At 40.0% G+C, this 22,466-nt stretch overlaps 2 protein-coding genes and 1 long non-coding RNA gene across 4 annotated transcripts in view; 1 reads left to right on the top strand and 2 right to left on the bottom strand.

The window, feature by feature from the left end:
* The window catches only part of LOC111869816 (lazarillo protein-like), an 11,247-nt gene extending 10,294 nt beyond the window's left edge, over window positions 1-953 (bottom strand). Inside the window, exon 1 of the mRNA XM_023861604.1 lies at window positions 855-953. The gene's annotated coding sequence lies outside the window, so the exon portion shown is untranslated. The remainder of the gene's footprint in view (window positions 1-854) is intronic.
* LOC117282737 overlaps window positions 1-7,900 on the top strand; it is a 23,415-nt gene extending 15,515 nt beyond the window's left edge. Inside the window, exons 2-3 of one of the 2 annotated variants that reach the window (XR_004513594.1) lie at window positions 530-731; window positions 7,826-7,900. This is a non-coding gene — a long non-coding RNA (uncharacterized LOC117282737). Of the gene's footprint in view, window positions 1-529; window positions 732-7,084; window positions 7,160-7,825 lie in introns of those variants that run through there. The other variant, XR_004513595.1, reaches the window with a different exon arrangement.
* On the bottom strand, window positions 6,197-22,466 carry LOC111869815 (src kinase-associated phosphoprotein 2). Its single transcript, XM_023861603.2, has 4 exons — window positions 22,216-22,466; window positions 14,811-14,921; window positions 10,325-10,701; window positions 6,197-8,576 (listed from the first exon to the last, which is right to left on the bottom strand). Exons 1-4 carry the CDS (start codon window positions 22,253-22,255, stop codon window positions 7,557-7,559), a joined length of 1,548 nt encoding a protein of 515 aa, XP_023717371.1. The 5' UTR covers window positions 22,256-22,466; the 3' UTR covers window positions 6,197-7,556.

Raw genomic sequence — 22,466 nt, 5'->3', positions numbered from 1 at the left:
GAAGGAAAGATAGATGGGCGGATAGAAGTGACAAGAAGACGAGGAAGAAGACGTAAGAAGATGCTGGATGACCTTGGGGACAGAAGAGGATACTGTCATTTGAAGGAGAAAGCTCTAGATCGCATTAAGTGGAGGAATTGTTTTGGAAGAGACTGTGGACCTGTCGTCTTGACAGATTACTGATGATGATGAGATGGCTGATAGTAACGCTATTGAAACGCATAAAATAATTTGTTTCTTTATAGTCTGGGGCACTTTGCTACAAGCTGGAAGGTCGCAGATTCGAGTCCCAATGAGGTGGATTTTTTCAATTTGTCTAATCCTTCCAGCCGCACTGGGGCCCTGGGGTCGACCCAGCCTCTAACAGAAACGAGTTTCTGATTTATGCTTTGAAACGCCATATTTCGCTTAAGGAAGGAAATTAAGTTAAATGTAACTCATTTGTAAACATATGTGTGTGTGTGTGTGTGTGAGAGAGAGAGAGAGAGTGCAGAACATAGCATTAACTGAAAACTATCTGCTCTAACAGGTACGCATAAAATGGAAAATATGACCCTGTGTTGAAATGAACACGAGAAAGAGAATGGAAAACGTAGGACGGATAAGTCAACTGATGACAATTGGAATATACAGTGATGGAAGAAGAGGGTTTTAAGGAACGGAAACGGAACGATTCAGAGCTACGGGACAAGAGAACGGGGGCCATCGAAAATTGGCGAAACGCAGCAGAAGTAAAACAAAGGTACATTTTCACTGTTACAGCATATGGCTTCAACTATTACATGTCTTGCTTTAGTCTGAAATTTCATCATACCTTATAAACAAAGATTCTGACAATATAAGCTCATACTAACCTCTTGATCGTAACACTGATGTGACTGAAGGCAGTACTACAGTAACGGCTTCGGTCACCCCATTTTATACTGCAGCAACCTGTTATTTCATTACAGTTCACTGAATCAAATCATCAACTTAAGGCTGTTCCTTACTGTTAGATTTTAAGGGTTCTGACGATGGCGTATAACATACAGAATTATGGACACTTTTCCATCATCCGGTATTCTATAGAATTGTAAAACACGACGTTTCGGAAACTGGATCTGTTTCCGTCCTCAGGTGAAGGTGGGAGAAGACATCTACTAAGTTTGGTCCCTTACAAAGAGCTAATCTCATTCCAGTGATTCTCTAGAATACCGGACGATGGAAAAAATCCAAAAACCCAGTAATTCTGTCTGTTCCTTACTGGTTTTAGCTATAAATTGCTACTGGCTACTGTAAGTAAAAAAAAAAGAAAGTAAAGCTATTCCTGTACCAGGCCGTGAAGGCCCATAGGGCTGTGAGACGTTAAGGGTCCCACATTACCTTGACAATCGGCTCAAAGATGGCGGTAAGGTTGTCAGCCTTAAGCGCCGGCCGCGCTTCACTCCCCAGGAAAATTATTTAATTAATTCCTGGTACTCATTTCTGTTAGAGGCTTAATAAACCCCAGGGCCTAGTGCGGCCGGAAGGATTAGGTCAATTGAAAAATATCCAATGACCTTATCGGTATTTAAATCCGCGTCCTTCCGCCTTGTAGCATAGTGCCTTAACCACTACGCTACCGCGGTAAGGGGGTGTGCAATTTCTTTGCGCGCTCGAACACCGAGGTCTCGAGTATGAATTCGGAAAATAAGATATTCAGTTTCTTAGAGTCTTCCTCCTATGAGCTCACCGTTGGCAACAGAGCCTTGCCGCCTATTTTAAGAATTTAGGACAAATGCCATTTATCGTCATTCTCGTATAATATGCACAATCTATGTATAACCCATGCATCTGAAGTACAATATGGTCGCAGCTAGAAGAAGGTTACGGCCAACAGTCAGTCTGTATGAGATTATACAGGTATTTTACACCTCGTCGCTAGATGGAGGTGAGCAGTTAAGTCCATGAGCCAGGCAGTTTACACAAGATAAAAATTCTGTAGCATAGATGGATTTCAAACCTCAACACTAAATGGATGGTACAAGCCGGAAGGTCGCGGGTTCGATTCCCGATGGTGTTATTTGCTTTTTTCAATTTGCCTAATCTTTCCAGTCGCACTATGGCCCTGGGGTCTACTGAGCATCTAACAGAATTGAGCACAAGGAAACTTCCTAAGGGGCAAAGGGCAGCCAGGGCATAAAGGCGGCCACACACAGTAACTGCGTCAAGACAAGCATCAAGACATGTGTTTCTTCAGCATGAAGCTGATGTCAGCTTCATGAATCAGACTGGTGTGCAGCGGTTTTTGTAATCTCATTCATTTCAACTGTGCTCCTTTCTTTGCATCATGTTGCAGACATCGTGTCTTGACTGTTACATGTCTTGATGCATACCGGTGTGCGGCCTACCTAAGGCTGACAACGTTACCGCCATCTGTGAGCCGATTGGCTCACAGATATGGGAACCTCTACGTCTCACAACCCTATGGGCCTCCACGGCCTGTTACAGGGATAAGTTTACCTTCTCTACTCTAATTGGATGTGAGCGGTCATCTTCACGCAAATGATGCTTTATCACTGATACCCACTAGACAAGGGATCCATTGAAGAAGTTACACAGCTAAAGCATATAGCGAGGACCTGCCTTAATTCAACGTATTTTCTTATGAATGACTAGTAATAAGCCAGTTGTGTCTTGTTGCAAATGTAGACACAGTTGTTCATTTCATGTAGTTACCATGTGAGATGTATTTACAGAGTATGAGCATGTGTCTGAGAGGATACACTCATGAATGAACCTCATAATTTTTCTTTCAAAGCTGCAAATGAATTTCATTATAGAAATCCTTGACATGCAGTCTTTGTACCCATTATTTCACATGATCACACAATGGGGAAGTCCCCCCTTCCCACTCCCCGACCACATCATGTAAATTCGTGTTCTGACGCTATAGACACCAACTCTAACACATGCACACTGAGGGGACTTAACAACATAAGCAACAAAACAGAATAGAGCAGCTTTCTCGTCCAGTAATTTTAACATATGATTTTGACCGCATTGGTTGAAACATGTAGTAATAAACTTTTGAAGTGAATATCCCTTAATAACTTTTATAAAACATAGTGTTGCATGTGAGACTGTAAGAAACTGCCTATGCTTCTCTGTTATTTGCCTTCCACCTCCATCTTTTCATTTTCAGCTCTTGTAAATGATTCTCTGCATCTTCTAGCCATATCAGTCCAAGGCTTCCTACCTCTCTTCTACCTCCTGACTTGAATATTGAGTACAGATAGAGGCAGGACAACTTCCAGTCATCTCAAGCGGTCGTCTCAAGGTCTACTGCGCACCCCACAGTGGTATTCTGGCTCTTTCAGAGCCTCGACCTTAGCTAGAGTTGAAATCCTCTAGACTTGTCCTCATAACATATATCGGCTCAACCCCTACAGAGTGAGCTGAAGGTAATAGATCCATGCTCAACCAAGCTGGACATTGATATAATGTTCTCCTCAATTGGGCTTCTGGCAGTGGGAGTATCCCAGCCACCCTCTATCATTTGCAGACAGGGGCAGCAGAGCCCCCACCCATGGTCCCAGCTCAACCCACTAAAGCTCCACCTGAGCCGTCAATTTCCTTGAGAAGAGGCTTCGTCTTCCCGACCACCTCCTTCTGCTATTCAGGCATTTCTTCTTTCCAGTGGACACGCTACTAACACCCATCAAGGGACTTCTTTCATTCTTAGACTCCTGGGCACCTCATCAAGTCCCCTGAGTGGTGAGGACCATTTCCTCTCAGCAGCAGAGTGGCCAACAGTTGGCTGTGAACTATTGTGTAAGATGAAGATCTTATTTGAGATGACTGATGATGGTGTCTATAGCCACACACAGTCATTCACTAATAGGGACAGCTTACCCCCCCCCCACACACACACACACTGGTCCTAGCCTGACTAAGATCCAGATGAGCTCCCGGTTCCTTTGAGAAGAGCATTCTTCTACTGGTCACTTCTTTGCTAGACTGTCTGATCTTTCTTCTTGGTAGCCAGGTTGTACACCTTTAACAAAAGACCTTATACTGGCTTGCTATTCAGAGCCCAAGAGATGTGACCATTCTTCATGGCAGCATAGAAGCCAATCACTGTGTCCTTGAAATGGAGTAAGACTACAGCAACATCTCTAGTTGGTCTGACCACAGTGGAGCCACTTCATGACCTTCTTTCAAAAAATATATTCACCACTTTTGTATGATCCTTTCTGATTACATACCCCAACTACTCCAGTGTTCTTCTTTTAACACTTGCTACCAAATCAAGGATTTTATAAAACTCCCTCAATTCTCGGGTAGCTCTGACTCCATATGCCCCACTCACTTACTGATCCATGCACCTATCTAAAAAATTTCCTCCTGCGTTTGACATTGCTTTCTATAGTTCGATTTTTGATATTATGCTCACAGTTCTAAACTGTTGTGGCAAGACAGTCACCATACAAATAACACAGCACAGGGTCTGAAATAGCGATTCCTTATACTTTGTTTTGTTAGCCATACTGAAAATATTTTAAATAAACTTCTTCATTGTTTATGAAGTCCATATTTTATGTTATGTACCAACTGTCAGTATGAAGATAAATTTCATAAGAAAATAGAATTGAGCTTTATTTAAACCAAACTGAGAACAGGCAGTAAAGTTGACAAATAATCTTTTAGAGCTGAGAATGGTGAATTTTCTAAATAAACTCAGAAGTTCCATACTGACATGACAGAAACTCATATCTGGTGTTCATATTAATATTCTTTTTACTAAAGTGAAATGAATATTATTTTAATAAAGTTTTAATATAAATTATGTGCATAATTAATAGAAACTGCAAGTGAATCAATGCATGTAATTCCCACTATGGTAGCCCATATTCAATTCCAGTTCAGGACATGTGAAATTTGTGTTGGACAATTGGGCACTGGGATAGGTTTTCTTTTAATCATCCTGTTATGCACTGCAGCCATAATGATTTTTCTTGTATAGTATAATTAGATTCCCTTACAGATTTATTACAATGGCTGACAGGTGACATAACACCTGAGGCAAAACAAACTTGCTATATTATGACAGCTTCAACAGTTCTCATTCAACAACCCTTACAACAGGTTAGTTGCAGTAACACAGATTGGTAGAAGCTGATGAACGTGCTGGCATAAGGAAATTACAACAGCACACAGGCAAGATTACAAGCAATGAGAGAGAATTAATGTTGACAAAAGGGATGAAATTGCCGACAAGAATAACCTTGCAGCCCCTGCATGTCAAGTCTTGAAAAGACAAAGTGTATCACATCAATATAGTACAGAGATCATAGTTCACATATCATGTAGAGAGCAACCAGTGTAGAGTTCTGCGTGATAAGATGAATCCACTGCCACAAGACGCAGTAGTTTTGTCGATATCTTTGTCAAGAAGCAGTTGCACCATGGATTATTTCCTTCAACTCTTTGCATTAGTATCGCTTGTTTCTAACAGTAACTTAAACTACAGAACAACAAGCCAGCCACTCAATCCTTCCAGAATGACAGCTTCAGTAAAGTTTTATTGAGTAGCCATCAACCCACACCCAAGCACAATGAATGTACAGGTTAGGCAAAGCCTGTAAAATTAAGTGATCAAATGATGGTGAATTCTACAACATTGTATTTTGTGTATGTATGTAAACTATATTTGTAAATAATTACAAATTGTGTGTTACGCTTATCCCTTGGAACCTGTATAATTATATGTTAATGGTGGCATTCGTGGGTTGCCTACCCTCCCTGTAGCAACCCCCTAACATATCCTATCATTGACACTATATAGTCTCGATTCTGACAGCTTTGTTACATAAAAACATGTAGGAAAGAAGAAGTTTAATAGTAATGGTAGAGGCAGCAGATGATACAATTTACATCTCCACAGAATTCTCAATTGTATATAATCTTTTTGCTGCCACATCACATGTAAAAGTAAAAGGTAAATTTGTCCATGTGCACAACGAATTAAGCACTATGCCATGAATGCTTATGGGGGGTGGGTGTATAGATCCACATTTTCACGGCCTCAGCACTAGCTGGAGGTGAGTGGTCAGCTTCACGCCCCTGCTGCTTTACCCCCTTGGAAAGACCTCCCGGTTTCCATTGGATAGGAGGTTGGGTTTACCCCAGAGCCCATCTGGACGATTTGTAGAAGAGAAAATTCTTGACCCTAGCGGGACTCGAACTCCAACCCCTCAGTCGTCCAGCCTGTAGCCAGTCGCTATACCGACTATGCTACCCCAGCTCCTTCACATTTATATGACATAAATAATCTTTTCTATCTAGTGTGACATTAATCACTTGGTGTTGGTCAGATTCTGCTGTATCTTATAATAGTAGTCATGCTGGGAATACTAACAAGCATTTCTTAACCTCTTAAATGGCTTTTTAACTGAAATCTGCCAAAACATTTGTTTGCTCACACTGGGCATGTTTGAAAGTATTTAGATGTAACAAATGGCATTGTGATTTTTCATTAAACCTGTGTAACTATTTGAGACCTATTTTGTTTCTTATAACAGTTTATTTTATGATAATAATGTGAACAAAAATAAACTATGCAGATTAAAATAAATACATGACTGACTGTTATCTGTAATGAATTTATTTAACTTTTAATGTCCATACTAGTGTTTATGGGAATTAAATAATTGTCCTTGTAGACAAAAATTTCAGTTTCTTTTCGTATAACACTAGAATAATGATTATTAGAAATAACAAATACCTTAATTAGTTACATACGTATGTACCTTCACATTCCGAACACCTGAACTTACAGATTTTTAAGCCTTAATAGGAAGGCACAAAGTGTCATTCAAACAGAACATTTACATAATGCCATGTAAAAAAAAAACCAATAATGAAGCCTATATACTAACTGTATAGAAGTTTATAGTCATATAGCATGCAATGTTTAGTAAGAATGATTATTTTGTCAAGTTCTTACCTATTTGATTACTGTTTCATGCATATTTGTCAATATAACACAATACATCCCTTATTAAATTTTACACTAGGTAGAAGTAAAAGTGTTCAGCTGCACACTACAAATACTTTATTTCAGAGGGACAACCCAACTGGATACAACAGCCACTGGATAAGAGACTGGATACTCCCTGGATTCATTGTCAATATTGTGATGAAGAATTATTGTGTCTCTGTCAATTATCAAACTCTTGCCATCAGTCCTTTGCTGTTCACAATGTTAACTCAGTTGTCACAGTTTACATATATTATAGCAAAGAAGAAAATACTTGTGAACCCATATCCTATGGCCAAGCTTATATTAGTGGTTTCTGGATGTATATTTTATTAGACACACACAATTTCTACTCTGTAAATCTCATGCTATTTTCATAAATTTAATTCTTGTAAGAAAATCAATACATTTCTAGTGTGATAATTTTTTACATTTACATGCATATTATCTTGTGGCCAACAAAATATATTTACAAATTAAAAGTGTCTTTTGAAATCCTGTACAACAGTCAATATTAAAGCTTTGATCTAGAAAAAAATAAGCAGTCATAAAGCTGCTATCGCTTGAGATAAGAACGAGGCGGAATTTCAGGTCGTTCAGTGGTAAATGGAGCTCTGGGGGAAAAGATTTTAGCTTCATCCTGTGTGTTCCTCATATGCTTGAACACTGTTCTTGTATCTGTTTGAATTTGATTAGAAATGTTGTATTTGGAGTTGTGACAGGCTGTTGGAGTTTGAGGTAAAGAGGATACTGTGTCTTCCTCACTGTTGTTCACTGATTTGTAGGTGGTACTGATGTTATATTGGATTTGTTTTGATGTTTTAGGGTTAGGGCGGTGGCCACCTATAGGTAGAACTCCATTGGAAGAAGATGCCTCAAGTTCTCTGATACGGTTCTGTATACCACCTACATTTCCCACACAAAGTTTCTGTTGTAAAATGGGTAAGTTTACTTCCTTGGGGAGTTCCTCAGTAATTCCAACATCATCATAAATTTCTTCTTTATCATCATTCTGCACTTCATGTTTCACAAATAGCTGTGGCTGTGCCTTTGTTTGTCCTATAGGTATATTTTGTTGTACCCATGAACATCTCTCTTCTTTGTTTACATCTGTACCTGATTCTGCTAGGGTATGGCTCCCTTCTAGGCCTACAACAGCCATGTCTAGATATTCACTGTGTTGGTTTGAAACAACATCATCATATATAGAGTCTCGGTCTGACAGATAATCCTGAGAGGCAGAGGGAGGACATCGCCGAGGTGGTAATGGAGGGCCTTTTTCTGCAGGTCTCACCTCAAAATCAGGCTTTGATTCTAATACTAAATTTTTCTGGCAGCCATCTGAAATGTCTTGATAAAATTCCTCTTCATCAGGTTCCTGAAGTTCATAAATGTCTTCACTCTCTCCATAAAGTTGTGTTTCCGAGGCAGCATCATCATAAATTTCATCTCTTAGAACAGGTCTGTACTGAGTACAATGAGGAAATAGAGGATCTGAGTGCCGGATGTGCTGAATACTTGCCTGACAAATAGCAGCCACCCACTGGTGCATGTCTTTCACAGTTCGTGCAATAAACTGAAAGGAAAACAGTGCTGTTATGAGAATAATAAGACATTATATTTGTGGACATGTAAAGAGAATTCTGCATGTAACTTCTTATATGCCAACAGTTGATTTACTGAAGTAGAAACACATCTGTTGTTCTCTTTAAATTGTTGATTTACTCAAGGTGAAGCCCACACGTTATATACAATAATTGTTTTATTGAAGTTGTGACACAGTTGTTTTTTGTTTAAATAACGTATGTCATATTTACATACATCTGAATGTTTGTAAATTTGATAAGATTCTGTTACCAGAGAAAGTGAACAGAGTGCAACCCTACATAATGCTAAGAATTAAATATTTTTATTACTGTTGTTGTTGTTGTTATCATCATTATATGCATAGTTACTAGGCAGTTATGTCATGTGATGCCATGGAAAGAAGTCGCATGTATCAACACTCTGAACATTTAGTCACTCTGTCCACTCAAACACTCATTAGCATTCACTACTCACAAATGCTCTGGGTTTGTTAGTGTAAATCAGAGGGGCTGGAGTGGAATATGATTAAAGGTATGAGGGAAAGTCTCCAGCATTGCCATCCCCACATTTATGCGAATTCTTTCCATTGCTTGAATATATGTAATTTTAATAACCTTAAGTATTAATGGTAACTCACTTTCCAGTTACTTACTGTAACGAATTTAAAGAAAATTATACACATGCCGCTTCCTGCTTTCTGTGTCTTTGCAGAACAACAACTCTTCTTTCACATAGGGCACTTCTCACACTTGCTCTTACTAACGCTAATGATATACGTTTAAATGTTCTTATAACAAGCTATCCTGATAACTACTCCCCATTTGTTCGTGATTTTAAATTAACTTTAGAATTCTAATATACTTCTTGAGTACTGAGCATAATTATGTAGAAGGAGATTATTTGTTACTTTATGGCACTTGCTGGTCTTGTGTGTCTTGACATTCTGTTAATGCTGCAATTTGTATCTTTACTGCTACAGTGACATGAACTATACATCTCCAATGAGTTATGTATCATCAAAAATTGTTTCAATTTACTTCTCTTATTGTTAAAAAGCAATTATATCAAGGAATGTATCAAAATTATTACAACAAATATACCGTTAAGTACTAAGAAAAGTAGAATATTAAAGGCAAATTTAGTTTACTTAAGAGCACACGGTTATAGCACTGAAAAAAAAAATTAACAATGTGAACCTTCCTTCATTTGCATCTAGTCGGTTTCCACTGCCTCTCCAGCAGGGGCTGATACTAAGACATTTAGGTACGGTGGTTCCATTGAGAGTGGAGCAAAAATAATATTTCATCAGCTGGAAGAACACTAGCCAGATCAACAAAAGAATGACAGTTCAGTATTATAATATTTATACCGATTGAATCAGAAAACTTGATGACCGTTGCACCTAATGCATTGAAATGCAGGGCGTTTATGCACAAATACATATATTGATAGTCCAGGGCAAAGGAACCGGACTCGTTTAGAGTACCACATTTAGTTTCTTCTCTGTTGTAGGTATAGATATTTTTGTGTGTGTGTGCAGAGATCAAAGCTTAATTCAGAATCCTTGATAATCTATACATTCTCCTGTTGGATGTCTTTCTCCAGCTAGACCAATCCTCCTAATTAAGTGCAGCATATTCTTCCTTAAGGTCTTCCTACTTCATACATAACAAGATCATTCCTGGGGGCCTTTGCTACAACAAAAATAAGTCATCAGTGCTTGTTTATATACCATACCTGGTAATCTTTCTTCCCTGGACACACAATTTCAAATGCTGCATCCTTGTTCTTGCAGTTCTTGTTAGAACTGACCTCAGGCCGAGCTACAAAACCTTGTATATTCACAGAAACACATGGCTTCACATCATGCTGTGAAGCATACATGAGAAGAAAATGTTCATAGATCCCTGTCCAATATCTTGGCCACTGATTGAAGAAAATGCTTTTTCTTTTGTGCCACAATGGTCCACATTTTACAGTTGTCTTTTTAAGTGAACTAAAGGTAACTTTGAAACTATCTTCACATTTTCCAGAACTGGAGCAGGAAGATGTTGATCGGCTGACTACATCTGTTGGAGGCTCCTCATAGTCTTCTTCCAAGTTACTGCTATTACCTATACAAGAAACATTTTTGTACTGGATTACATTGCAATCATGTTGGACACTTTCCACTACCTGAGGTCACTCTATATGGTAATCGACTTCTGTCCACTCCATTTCCACCAATATTGCGTGTTGTAGAAAAAATGTTAGAGGTCACACGTATTCCTCTTGGAGAGAAAACGACAAAAAATGTGTTAAATGTTATGGTTTGTTCATAGGTTCCAGTTCAAGTCAACTTATTTATACCAGGCACTGGGATCATGAAAACACTGCAACAGTTGCTAAGTTTTGAGGGGAACATCAGATCATCATCTGCTGTGCTAGGATACAGAGAATATATAAACTAGCTTCTACCATTATCAGGATATGAGTAAAACCCAAACTATCTTCTGTCAATACCATAAGCAAAACTCCAGACTACCTGACATTACCAGGATATGGGTTAAACCCCAAACTACCTCAAGCTATCTTCTGCTGTTACCAGGACAAAAGGAGAAACCCAAACTATCTTCTGACTTGCTAGGATGGGGCAAACTCCAAAGAATCTTTTGCTGTTGCTTACATAGAAGGGATATCCAGGCCGTTCTCTGTTGTTGATTGGATACAGAGTGAAACCCAAATTATCTCCCACCTTTCTAGGATAAGTAAAAGTAAAAAAAAAAAAAAGTAAAGCTATCCCTGTACCAGGGATAGGGACCCTGAGGGTCCCACACTATCTAGACAATCGGCTCAAAGATGGCAGTAGGGTTGTCAGCCTTACGTGACGTTCGCACTTTACTCCCCAGGAAAATTATTTAATTATTTCCTGGTACTCATTTCTGTTAGAGGCTGAGTAAACCCCAGGGCCTAGTGCGGCTGGAAGGATTACGTCAACTGAAACAAAACCAATGACCTCATCGGGATATGAACCCGCGACCTTCCGGCTTGTAGCATAGCCCCTCAACCAACTACGCTACCGCGTGCCCCCCCCCCTTTCTAGGGTACACGAGAAAATCTAAACTGCCTCTGTCGCTAGATAAGGGAAATATATCAATACTGCATGAAAATACAAATGAGATGGGAAAGGAATACAAGAGAAAATATGGGAGATGAAGGTATAAAATAGATAAAGGTAAAGAGAAATGGAGGTCAGGGAGTTGTTTGAACATGAAGCATGGCGAGGAAGAAAGAAAATGGGGCGTCATTGATGCCTCACATCATTAAAAATATTATTTGTTTAAAAATTCAGTAAAATCAGAATCTTCATTAGAAGTCTCTGTGTAAAATCTCTTAACTTCTTTGATTCTAGAAATGGCGTTCAAAAACTTTACTTCTTGGAACCCTTCCAGGAGATTCGCGGAGACCTTTAATGAAGACCATCTATTTTACTGAATTCTTGAAGAATAATGTGTTTAATTGTGCAATACAATTCATTGACATTGACACTGGTAAACTGTATTTACAAAACCGTGTGTGGGCCAGTGGTTAAAAATGAGAGTCAAAGTATATTAGGTCTACTGAAATTAATTTCAATTAGAAGTTCCTCTGATTTTAGATTAACGTAAATGTGCTTTAGTACGTTTAATGTTTAATATTTGCATTTTTTTATGTCATTTTTTTTTCAAAACTAAAAGGACTCCACTAAAAGAAACTTTGAGATACACTGCTGCAATAGATACATATAAAAACGGTAAAAATCAGTACATTCTCCTCCTCGACACTGTATCCAGGATAATATTCCGTTTCACGCTCCCGCGAACTTTTCCCAGTACTAATATAATGTTTTTTTAAAAAAAATAAGTATTCCTTTAGTCCCACCCATATTTAGTTTTTACATGCTCTTTGCAAAGTAAGAGAGAACGACTTATTTGGAGGACTTATATGTCTGGCCATCTGTCTGCTTGTGACCTGGTCCCAGCGCCTGTACTGTTGGACAGATTTTCTTAAATTTCGATATAGTATATTTTCACTAAAGGTTGTTGAGCAGTTGAGACTTTCAGCCATACTGATCCATAATGAAGTCTGCTTTACATATGGGCATAGATTGAGCTGTCCATATATCGCATAAGCCATTGAACAGATATTATTTGAATTCGGAGAGGGGGTCTTCCTTCAGAAGTAACAGTGCAATTCCCACTCCCAGCTGATCCGCAATGAAGCCTCTATCATTAAACATCTATATTTTTAAACATCGATATCAGACACCCACTGTCATTAGAAGCAAATTTCCGATTTTCAGCCGTATTGACTTGTAATAACGCTCGATTTACATATAGCCATAAATCAGTCATTTTCATGTATCTCACAAACTGTTCCACAGATGTTAAAATTTCATATCGGAGATTTTCACTGAAATTTTATATAGGACACTTTCACTTAAATTGGATGTCGGATACTCTCACTGAAATTTGTTTGCTAGTTCCAGTTTTCGCCGGTCACGGTAGCCGAACGGTCTAAGGCATGTACTGTCTTCGCTCGCTCGGAAGCCGGGATCGTGGGTTCGAATCCCACATAAGGCATGGATGTTTGTTGTATGTGTGTGTTTATTCTGTGTTTGTGTTGGCCTTGCGACGAGCTGATCACCCGTCCAAGGAGTCCTACCGTCTATAATATGATAATCAGAGGCCAGGGCCCAAGGCGGTTTGTGGAGCCAATGGAAAAAAAAGTTCAAATTTTCAGCCACATTGAACCATAATAAAGCTTCTTTTGCATAATATCATAGTGGAACATTCCATGTATCCCATAAACACTTTCACAGATTTCGTTGAAATTCCGTATCGGAGGTTTTCACTAATCTGAATTTCATTATTCACATCTTCAATTAAGGTAAAAGGTAAAGTTGTCCCTTTGATTAATTAATTAAGCATTGTGCCATGGAGACGTATGGGGAAGTGGAGATATACCTCACCACTCTTGACGTCAGCACTGGATATAGGTAAATGGTCAGCTTCACGCTCAGGCCGCTTTACCCCCAGGGAAAACGCCCTCGGTATCCTTCGGATAGGAGGTTTGGTGATCCCCACAGCCGGTCTGAATGTTGTGGAGAAGAGAAAATCTTACTCTTGCCGGGATACGAACCCCGGCCGACCAGCCCATAGGCCGTCGCTCTACCGACTGACCTATCCTGATTTGAAGTAGGCTTAATAAACCTCAAATGACGTCGTTGGTAATTTAGCGTACTACATTATGGAGTACACCATCCCGAATATTCATCCTTATTCCCTTAATGTTCTCACCCAACAATATATGCGTACTGTTGTATTTTAGCGTCCTGTTGCACTGATTTTCGTCCATGATATATATACAGTGTCCGTCTTGCAGTGCATACACTTTTACCTGTCACCTCACAACATGTTTCGGCACCATAGTGCCATCATCAGGTGCTCCATGCATTGCATGCCATTATGTCATTGTAAAATTATTTAAAAAGTATTTTAAAATATTCGTCAATTATAATAAATTTTTTGTATACTAAAATCTTGTTAAGATATTCATCTTATCTGTCCCAATTCAAAACCCGCGCATGGTTCCTCCACTATGGGAGTCGTTCCTCTTATATACCGTGTGTATCGTGTCTCGTGATGCGTGTTCCCTTTTTGGCTGCGGGTGTTGTATGTTGTACGCATGTTGTATGCGTACATGGCCGACGCTTACTTACGGACTTCTGGAAAGAATGTATAACATAGGCACCTGGAATACGCTAAAAAGGCCAAAAAGCCAACAACATTGTTTCTCTTATATCAGAAATACATACATGAGGGAGCTACTGCGATAAACATAGATCTTCAGACGGATCGCAACGATGAATATCATAACCTTCATCAAAATACACGACTTCTTCAAATTCTGGAAGTGTTTCTAAGTTCATTTTCCGGGCTGTGGGAGAGGGTTACTTCGAGAATACAAATTAAACTATCAGCGGATTTAGTAACCAGTCCGAACAAGGTCTGAACATCTATTTTGATATTCTTCTAAAATATACAAATGAGATTTCATATATGGTTCCTTTCCTCTAGTATTTTCTAAACGTAGAATAGGCTTACATAAGCCCGGACTTTCAATAGCATGATAGGCGGAAGCGCAAATATTTGTATCTCCTCTATGTGTTTGATAATTACTGCTTAATTGGTTTCTAACTTACCGTTTATTTCAATATAATGCTTCAGACGCTGCAACAAACCAGTCCGAAACATTTCAGCTCTTCGGGACAGAGATTCTCCGACAAGGGTTTTTCCAAGGAACTGTACCATATCTGTGGGGACAGGAAAATATACACAGCAGTTCAGCAATAAGTAATAACTGTAAACAACGCTCGCTGCTAGGCAACAGGTTCCTAACATGCACAATTGAACAGCAACAGGGGAGTGGTGTTTTCTGTGCGGGAGTTGATCAGGGTTTTTTCTTCCCTTGGCACTACAGCCCCAGTGGGCCTAGGCCTGCCTCCATGAACTTCTACGTTCACTTCGGTTTTTCTATATCTTACACATTCGGTAGGACTCCTTGGGCGGGTGATCAGTTCGTCGCAAGGCCTCTACCTGTACACAAACACAGAAAAACGTACACACACACACACACAAACTAAACATCCATGCCCTGAGCGGGATTCGAACCCACGATCCCGGTTTCAAAGCGAGCGAAGACAGTACATGCCTTAGACCACTCGAATACCGTGACCGGCGATATACCTCAATTAGTATAAATAATGAGAGAATGAAAGAATGAATGCATAAGGGGTAGGCCTAGACCTTCAACGATCCATAACCTCTGTTACTAACTATAACAATGACTTTATTCGTTTTAATACAGTAGTTGAGCTGGGATAGCGTAGTCGGTATAGCGACTGGCTACGGGTTGGACGACCAAGGGGTCGGAGTTCGAGTCCCGATAGAATAAAAAGTTTGCTCCTCTCCAAGTCTTCCAGACCGGCTCTGGGTTCCACCCAATCTCCTATCCAATGGGTACCGGGGATTCTTTGCCCTGGGGTAAAGCGGCCAGGGCTTGAAGCTGACCACTCACCTTCAACTAGTGGCTAGGTCAAGAAAATGTGGATCTATACATCCACTCCCCCTTACGCCTTCATGGCATAGTGCTTAAGTAGTTAAGCACAAGGACAACTTTACCTTTTTATGCGAATCTGCCCTATCGATAGGTCATCAGATCAAACTATTGCTCCTGTCTCCCAGGCGACCATTTTGACTCATCTGTAATATTGACAGTTGGTGGACTGGATGTAGTGTAAGTCACCTTAATAATTAAACATCTTGTTTTATATTAGTATAAAATATTATTTTGGAAATGTGTCTATTCTGAAATGTTCATGTTAGTGAATTGTTATGTTATATATTTTTTCTTTCTTCTTGCTCCCATTTCAGAGCACAGAGCTGATTTCTCAGTTTCATTGATCATTTTCACAGACGGTGGGACTCCTTGGACGGGTGATCAGCTCGTCGCAAGGCCCCTACCTAAACACAGGACCACACATGCACAGAATAAGCGCATACACACACCAAACATCCATGCCTTGTGTGGGATTCGAACCCACGATCCCGGCTTCCGGGCGAGCGAAGACAGTACATGCCTCAGACCGCTCGGCTACCGTGACAGGCATATTGTATATAGTCAGGCGTAAATACTGAAAGAAAAATCTGTATTTTAATTTCTTTAGACACTCCACCTACAGCCATGCATACACAGGAAACCGATTACGTCATATGTATATCTCTTGATAGCGCAGACTTCCGCAAGGTAGCCAGTCAAAGCTTCCTTTGCGCTCGGCTTAAGGCATTCACGTTTTTGCTGGGCGGCCTGTTTTTGTGTATTACTCTTAGTTTCGGGCATCTATCGATGTGTATATTGTCAGATACGCGTAGAAGCTTATAAACATCCATATCAACCAACGCCCAGGCACTACTAATTATGCAGTCACTTTTTTTTTATTGCTAGTGGGGTGGGACTAAGTCCCTTGTACTGCGGCCACTTCTGGCCTATTGTACCAGCCCCAGATGATAGGTGAGGATGATTGTGGAGCAATTGGTGGAATGAAGATTGGTAGGGGAAACCGAAGTACTCGGAGAAAACCTGCCCCAGCGCCACTTTGTCCACCACAAATCCCACTTGACCAGACCCCGGGATCGAACCCGGGCCGTAGCAGTGGAAAGCCAGCGACTAACCGCTTGAGCTATGGCGCGGCCTATTGAGTGACTTCCTCTATTTCCATTTTTCCTTGTCTGTTTTATGTTGTTACTGTGCTTTCCCTTCTCGTTTTGTATCTCGACTTTGATTGACACACATTCTTCAATTTGCAACTATACGATACAAGATTTGATTTTATGAATGATATCATGGTATGTGCAAGAAGTTGGGTAGAATACAGAACACTCGCGATTGCGAATTATTTTCAACGGGGGTTCACTAGTCCATTTACGCAGATCCTATTGCTTGGCTAAATATGTGTAAACTCGAGAGGATTACCTAAGAACACTTGGAACAACCTCCGAGAGATAAGGAATTGAGGATGATGTAAACACACAACAGTTATTTCGTTACTGCTTTTTCGTCTCAACACAACAACTATCAAAATCTCGTTCACATTTACCGTTTATAATAAGTTTATTGATCTTAATGGTATGACAGTGTGCGCCATGTTTCGGCTTATAAAGCCGTCATCAGGCAGCACACATTAACAAACATTTTCAAACTTCTGAATTGCGTTTTATATACAGCCCCAGTGGGCCTAGGCCTACTTCCATGAACTCCGTTCACTTCGGTTTTTCTCGATCTTACACATACGATATGACTCCTTGGGCCTACTTTCAGCTTGTCGCAAGGCCTCTACCTGTTGACAAACACAGAAAAACGCACACAAACATCCATGCCCTGCGTAGGATTCGAACCCACGATCCCGGCTTCCGAGCGAGCGAAGACAGTGCATGCCTTAGACCGCTCGGCTACCGTGATCGGCGAGTGTTTAAATTACCCATCACACTTTCATGAAAATAAATAAAATCTCCAGTTATATCAGATGTGATACTCATGTGTATAGAATTTCAGAATGTATCTCTAAATAAATAAAACCACGGAGTTTGTTTGTTGGTGAGTTTCCTTTAATGGGATTAATACAACTAATGTGGCATGCCTATCGTCACTCGATCCAATCCTAACTTCCTCTTTAACTACGACACACAGATCATTAATGACAGTGCCAGTGGATTGTACATCGCTGACCTCTGCACACCTCTGGGGCTATGAACAGTTGACTTCTATCATCACCATTATTATGTTTCTCCAATCACATAATGGCTGACGCGGTTATATTTATTACAATTTTATTGTTGTCTAAATGATGCAACTTGTCTTGTTTTTTTTTCTTTTGCCTTCGTTTGTGTGTTTGTTTCCTTCCTTGCTCGTGCTAATCTTACAATTAGCCTTTGTGCTGTTTAAGCACCTAAATAAATAAGAATTTTATTTTATTATTATTATTTACTACTACTAAATCCAAGAAGGAAGCACAATAGATCATTGAAGGTAGCAGTGCGGGGGCCGGTTTCTATGGCCCACCCCTTACATACATACATACATACTACTACTACTACTACTACTACTACTACTACTATTGCCACCACTAATAAAAATATTAATTAAATGAAATTCTTTGTNTAATAACTATAATTTTAATCGTAATAACAATAATTTCATAAAAATCATGTTATCATTATGGGCGAGAAAAGTAAAATAAATGCATTTGCAGTGGCTATGCCATTTTTAGGCGAGAAAGAATATTATTATTATTGTTATTATAACGTTCTCCAGGAAAACTAACTATTTGATATACGAGTACAAACTTCTTCATTTTACTATAACTCGAACTTATTCAGTGAAAGACTTGGGCGTATACCTTGACTCTAAACTTCATTTTCACGATCCTGTTAATTTTATTTTTTCACACTGTATTAAGATGCTAGGTATAATTCGCAGTATCACCTTTAATTGTTCAACCCTTGGATGCATGTTCATATTATACTTTACTTTAATTAGATCTAAGGTTGAATATGCTTCAGTAGTTTGGAATTCCATTACGTCAACAAATGCAAACAAACTAGAACGCATTCAGCAGAAAATTACGGTTCTCTGTTTTAAACGTTTTTTCCTCAAGTAGATTACTGTTACGATTTTGTTTTATAACAATTAAAATTGCACACCTTGCAAAAGAGGAGATATCATCTTGATGCGCTCTTCCTTATTCAAGTTTATCCTGGTTCTGTACTTTGCCCTTCTGCTTTGGAAATTGTTGGCCTTCGGGTAACTGTTCGATATACCCGAGACTTTCCTATGTTCAATGTCTGTTCTGTTAGTAAAACTTGCCCCTCTGCCAGATGCGCTTCTGCTGCTAATATTGTTTGTAGGGACGTTGACGTCTTTGGACCAAAAATTCTGTTGATGAAACAATACGTCAACGCCCTTGCAAACAACATTAGCAGTTCCTAGCAGAGGAACAATTTTTCATGAGGAGCAGACATTAAACAATGAAAAGTCTCTAACATACCATGCAGGAACCCGAAGACCAACAATTTCCAAAGCAGAAGGGTAGAATTTCAAACCAAAATAAACTTGAATAAGAAAGAGAACATTGAGGCGATGTCTCCTAACACGTAGTGTGTGTGCAATTTTATCTCCTCCGGAGCAAGAGAATAATTGTAATGGACTGAGGAAAGAAACGATTAAAACAGAGGGCCGCAAACCTCTGCTGGATGCGATCCAGTTTGTTGGCATCAATTGACGTAATTGAATTCCAGACAACGGACTCGTATTTTCACACACAACATGACGCTGCAAAATTATCGAAACATGTTGTAAGAAACGACGAACGTGTGTTGTTGGAATAAAATAAGGAGATTTCACACACACAATGTGATGCCGGTATTTCTACAATCTGGCCGCGATTTCATGATACCTCGTATCAGCGCTCATATGTAATAACTCACTCACTCGTGGAGCTGAGCCCTTCTTGAGAAGCCGCAAATGTGCAGTTACTCAAGAACTTCCAGCATTTTTTGGAACCCGAAGGTTCATTACCGTGTTCAGAAGAGCCCTCCACTGGTCCCTATCATGAGCCAGATCAATCCAATCCATATCATCCCATCCTATCTCTCTAAGATCCATTTGAATATTGTCCACCCACCTACGTCTTGGTCTTCCTGGTGGCATCTTTCCTTCTGGCTTTCCCACCAATATCCTATATTCATTCTTCTTTTCCATGCGTGCTACATGCCCTGCCCATATCATCCTCCTTGACTTGATCATTCTAATTATACTTGGAGAATAGTACAAGTTATGAAACTCATCATTATGCAGTTTTCTCCAACTTCCCGTCATTTCATCTCTCTTCGGTCTAAATATTCTCAACACCCTGTTCTCAGACACCCTCAGTTTATGTTCCTCCCTTAATATCAGAGACCAAGATTCACACCCATAGAAAACCACCGGCAAAATTATAGTTTTCTATATTCTAATCTTTATGTTTTTGGACAGCAGACGAGAAGACAAAAGGTTCTGGACTGAATGGTGGCAAGCATTACCCGAGTTCAATCTCCTCTTGATTAGGTGGGTCTCTTGTCACCATGGCATGTCGCGTCCTCAGTTTTCGGATGGAGGAGACGCCCTCCAAGTATGGAGGGAAGCTGCGAATATATTGAATGATCAGTCGCGGAAAGCCGACAAGGGGTGGTTCTCCAAATTGGGGGTTAGGCGTGGGGCTAACAACTCCTCGCCATAAAAAAATAAGCTAGTTACGAACATTTTCAAGACGCCTCGGACCTGGACGTATGTAATAACCGGTTTAAAATAATTAGATATAAAAAATGTAAAATTATGACAAAAGAGACCAACTGCAATTGTAAACCGGAAGCTAGGTAACGGGGTCCTGACGTCACTGCAACCCCGCAACTAGCTAATGTAGAACTGTGTGCGGAGGCCATAGCACAGAACCGTGTACAGTGTTGCTGAAACTGGATGCAAATGGAAAACTGTGCATATAACCCTCAAACGTTCCATTTGGCCGGGAATCGTTCGATGGTGGATGTAAGCCTGCAGATAAGAGCTCTTGTCTCGTGAATAGCTGAGGAACTCTCTGCTTCGCAGAGTATTTGCACAAAGCTCATAATGATAACGCATTACAAGTAGGCTGTGTAAATGCATGCCTCAGAAATTTCTGAGAGTATTTCGATTAGACTTAGTGTTACAAGCCATAGAGCGCCGGGATAACTCAGCCGGTACAACGACCAGGCTACGGCTGGACGACCGAGGAATCGATGTTCGAATCCCGGCAGGGGTAAAAGAATTTCCTCTTCTCCATAAGATCAAGACCGGCTCTAATGCCCAGCCAGTGGGTACGGGGGCTACTGTAACCGGGAATGAAGTGGCCGGGAGGTGAAGCTGATCACTCACCTTTATTTACAGCCACGGTGAAGAACGACGGAGCTACATCTGCACTCCCCCATATGTCTTCATGGCATAATTAAGCACAGGGGCTAAATTTACCTTTAAGTTACGACGCGCAATTAGGACGATATTTCTGTTGCAAAGGACGGCTTTGCAGGGTCCGCTCTGTCCCCCATTCGAAGAACTTCGTTGACCATAGCCCCTCTTGAGAAGCTAGCATCTGCTCTACTACTCAAGAACCCGAAGGTTCATACCGTATTCATAAGAGCCTCCAACTGGTCTCTATCCTGAACCAGATGAATCCAGTCCACCTCCACCGATTCTGTTTGAAGATCCTCCAATATACACCTAGGTCTTTGTAGCGGTCTCCTTTCTTCAGGTTTTCCTACCAAAACTTCGTTTGCACTTCTCACCCTTATGTGCTACATGACCTTCCAGTCTCATCCATCCCTGATTTGAACATTTGTAATAATATTTGGCGAAAAGCACAAATTATGAAGCTTCCCATTACACAATTTATTTGTCTCTTGTCACTTCATGTCCTGGACCCAAACATTCTCTTCAGCAATTTTGTTCTTAGACACATTCAGTTTATGTTCTTCCCATAATGTGAGAGACCAAGTTTCACGCTCATGCAAAACTGTAGGTAAGGCTGGAAGGATTAGGTAATTTGAAAAAAATCTAATGACCTCATCGGGACTTGAACCCGCGACCTTCTAAAATAATGTGTTAAATGGCCATCTAAGTATATATAATTTATTTTCTTATGCTGATTAAATATCATTCAAACCCAGACATGTTTAGTTCATAAATGGCCATCTTCAAGGGGGAAACCAGATACTTGATTTTATATTCTCAACCCGTTATGGTCATAAAATTACAGAAATCGATACAGAATAAGCACATTACACTAGGGACTGCTCAAGCGCTGGGGACATGACTTGAACCCACCCAAAGTATATATATATATATATATATGCATATCTTTCTGTCTTATATGTAGACAAAATCCATGAAGAGGGATCTTACGGAGTAGATTAAATGAAGCATGTGCACCGTTGATTAAAACCAAAGAGAAATGAAGTTAAAAAAAATCATGCATTACTTACCATCCAGCAAATCTTGTATTGCACTCTTATTCAAATCCATGTTTGCCCCCAAAATTCCTCAGCGCATTGGGGAATGATGATTTTAGTCCTAGACTGATTATAAGCAACTACTGACGACGAGTCATTCACGGACTTGTTCACTCATTCCTATACTATGGAAATAAAGCGACCGAATGCAAGGATGTGACCAGCAAGAAGAGCCTTCCTCCCATTGCATTGCTCCAAGAAATGAGAAATGATAGACTCGTTCC

The sequence above is a fragment of the Cryptotermes secundus genome, unplaced genomic scaffold, assembly GCF_002891405.2.
Source record: "Cryptotermes secundus unplaced genomic scaffold, Csec_1.0 scaffold245, whole genome shotgun sequence".
Classification (NCBI taxonomy): domain Eukaryota; kingdom Metazoa; phylum Arthropoda; class Insecta; order Blattodea; family Kalotermitidae; genus Cryptotermes; species Cryptotermes secundus.
Note: the sequence above shows the minus strand (reverse complement) of the source record. Positions and strands in the feature narration are given on the sequence as shown.

Bases quoted from the DNA above. Each gene is read 5' to 3' on its own strand.
- LOC111869815 (XM_023861603.2), bottom strand. From the start codon at position 22,255: ATGGATTTGAATAAGAGTGCAATACAAGATTTGCTGGATG. The intron at 14,922-22,215 runs GTAAGTAATGCA...CTGTCCCCACAG, and splicing joins AATACAAGATTTGCTGGATG to ATATGGTACAGTTCCTTGGA. The intron at 8,577-10,324 runs GTATGGTATATA...TTTTCCTTTCAG, and splicing joins CAGGGAAGAAAGATTACCAG to TTTATTGCACGAACTGTGAA.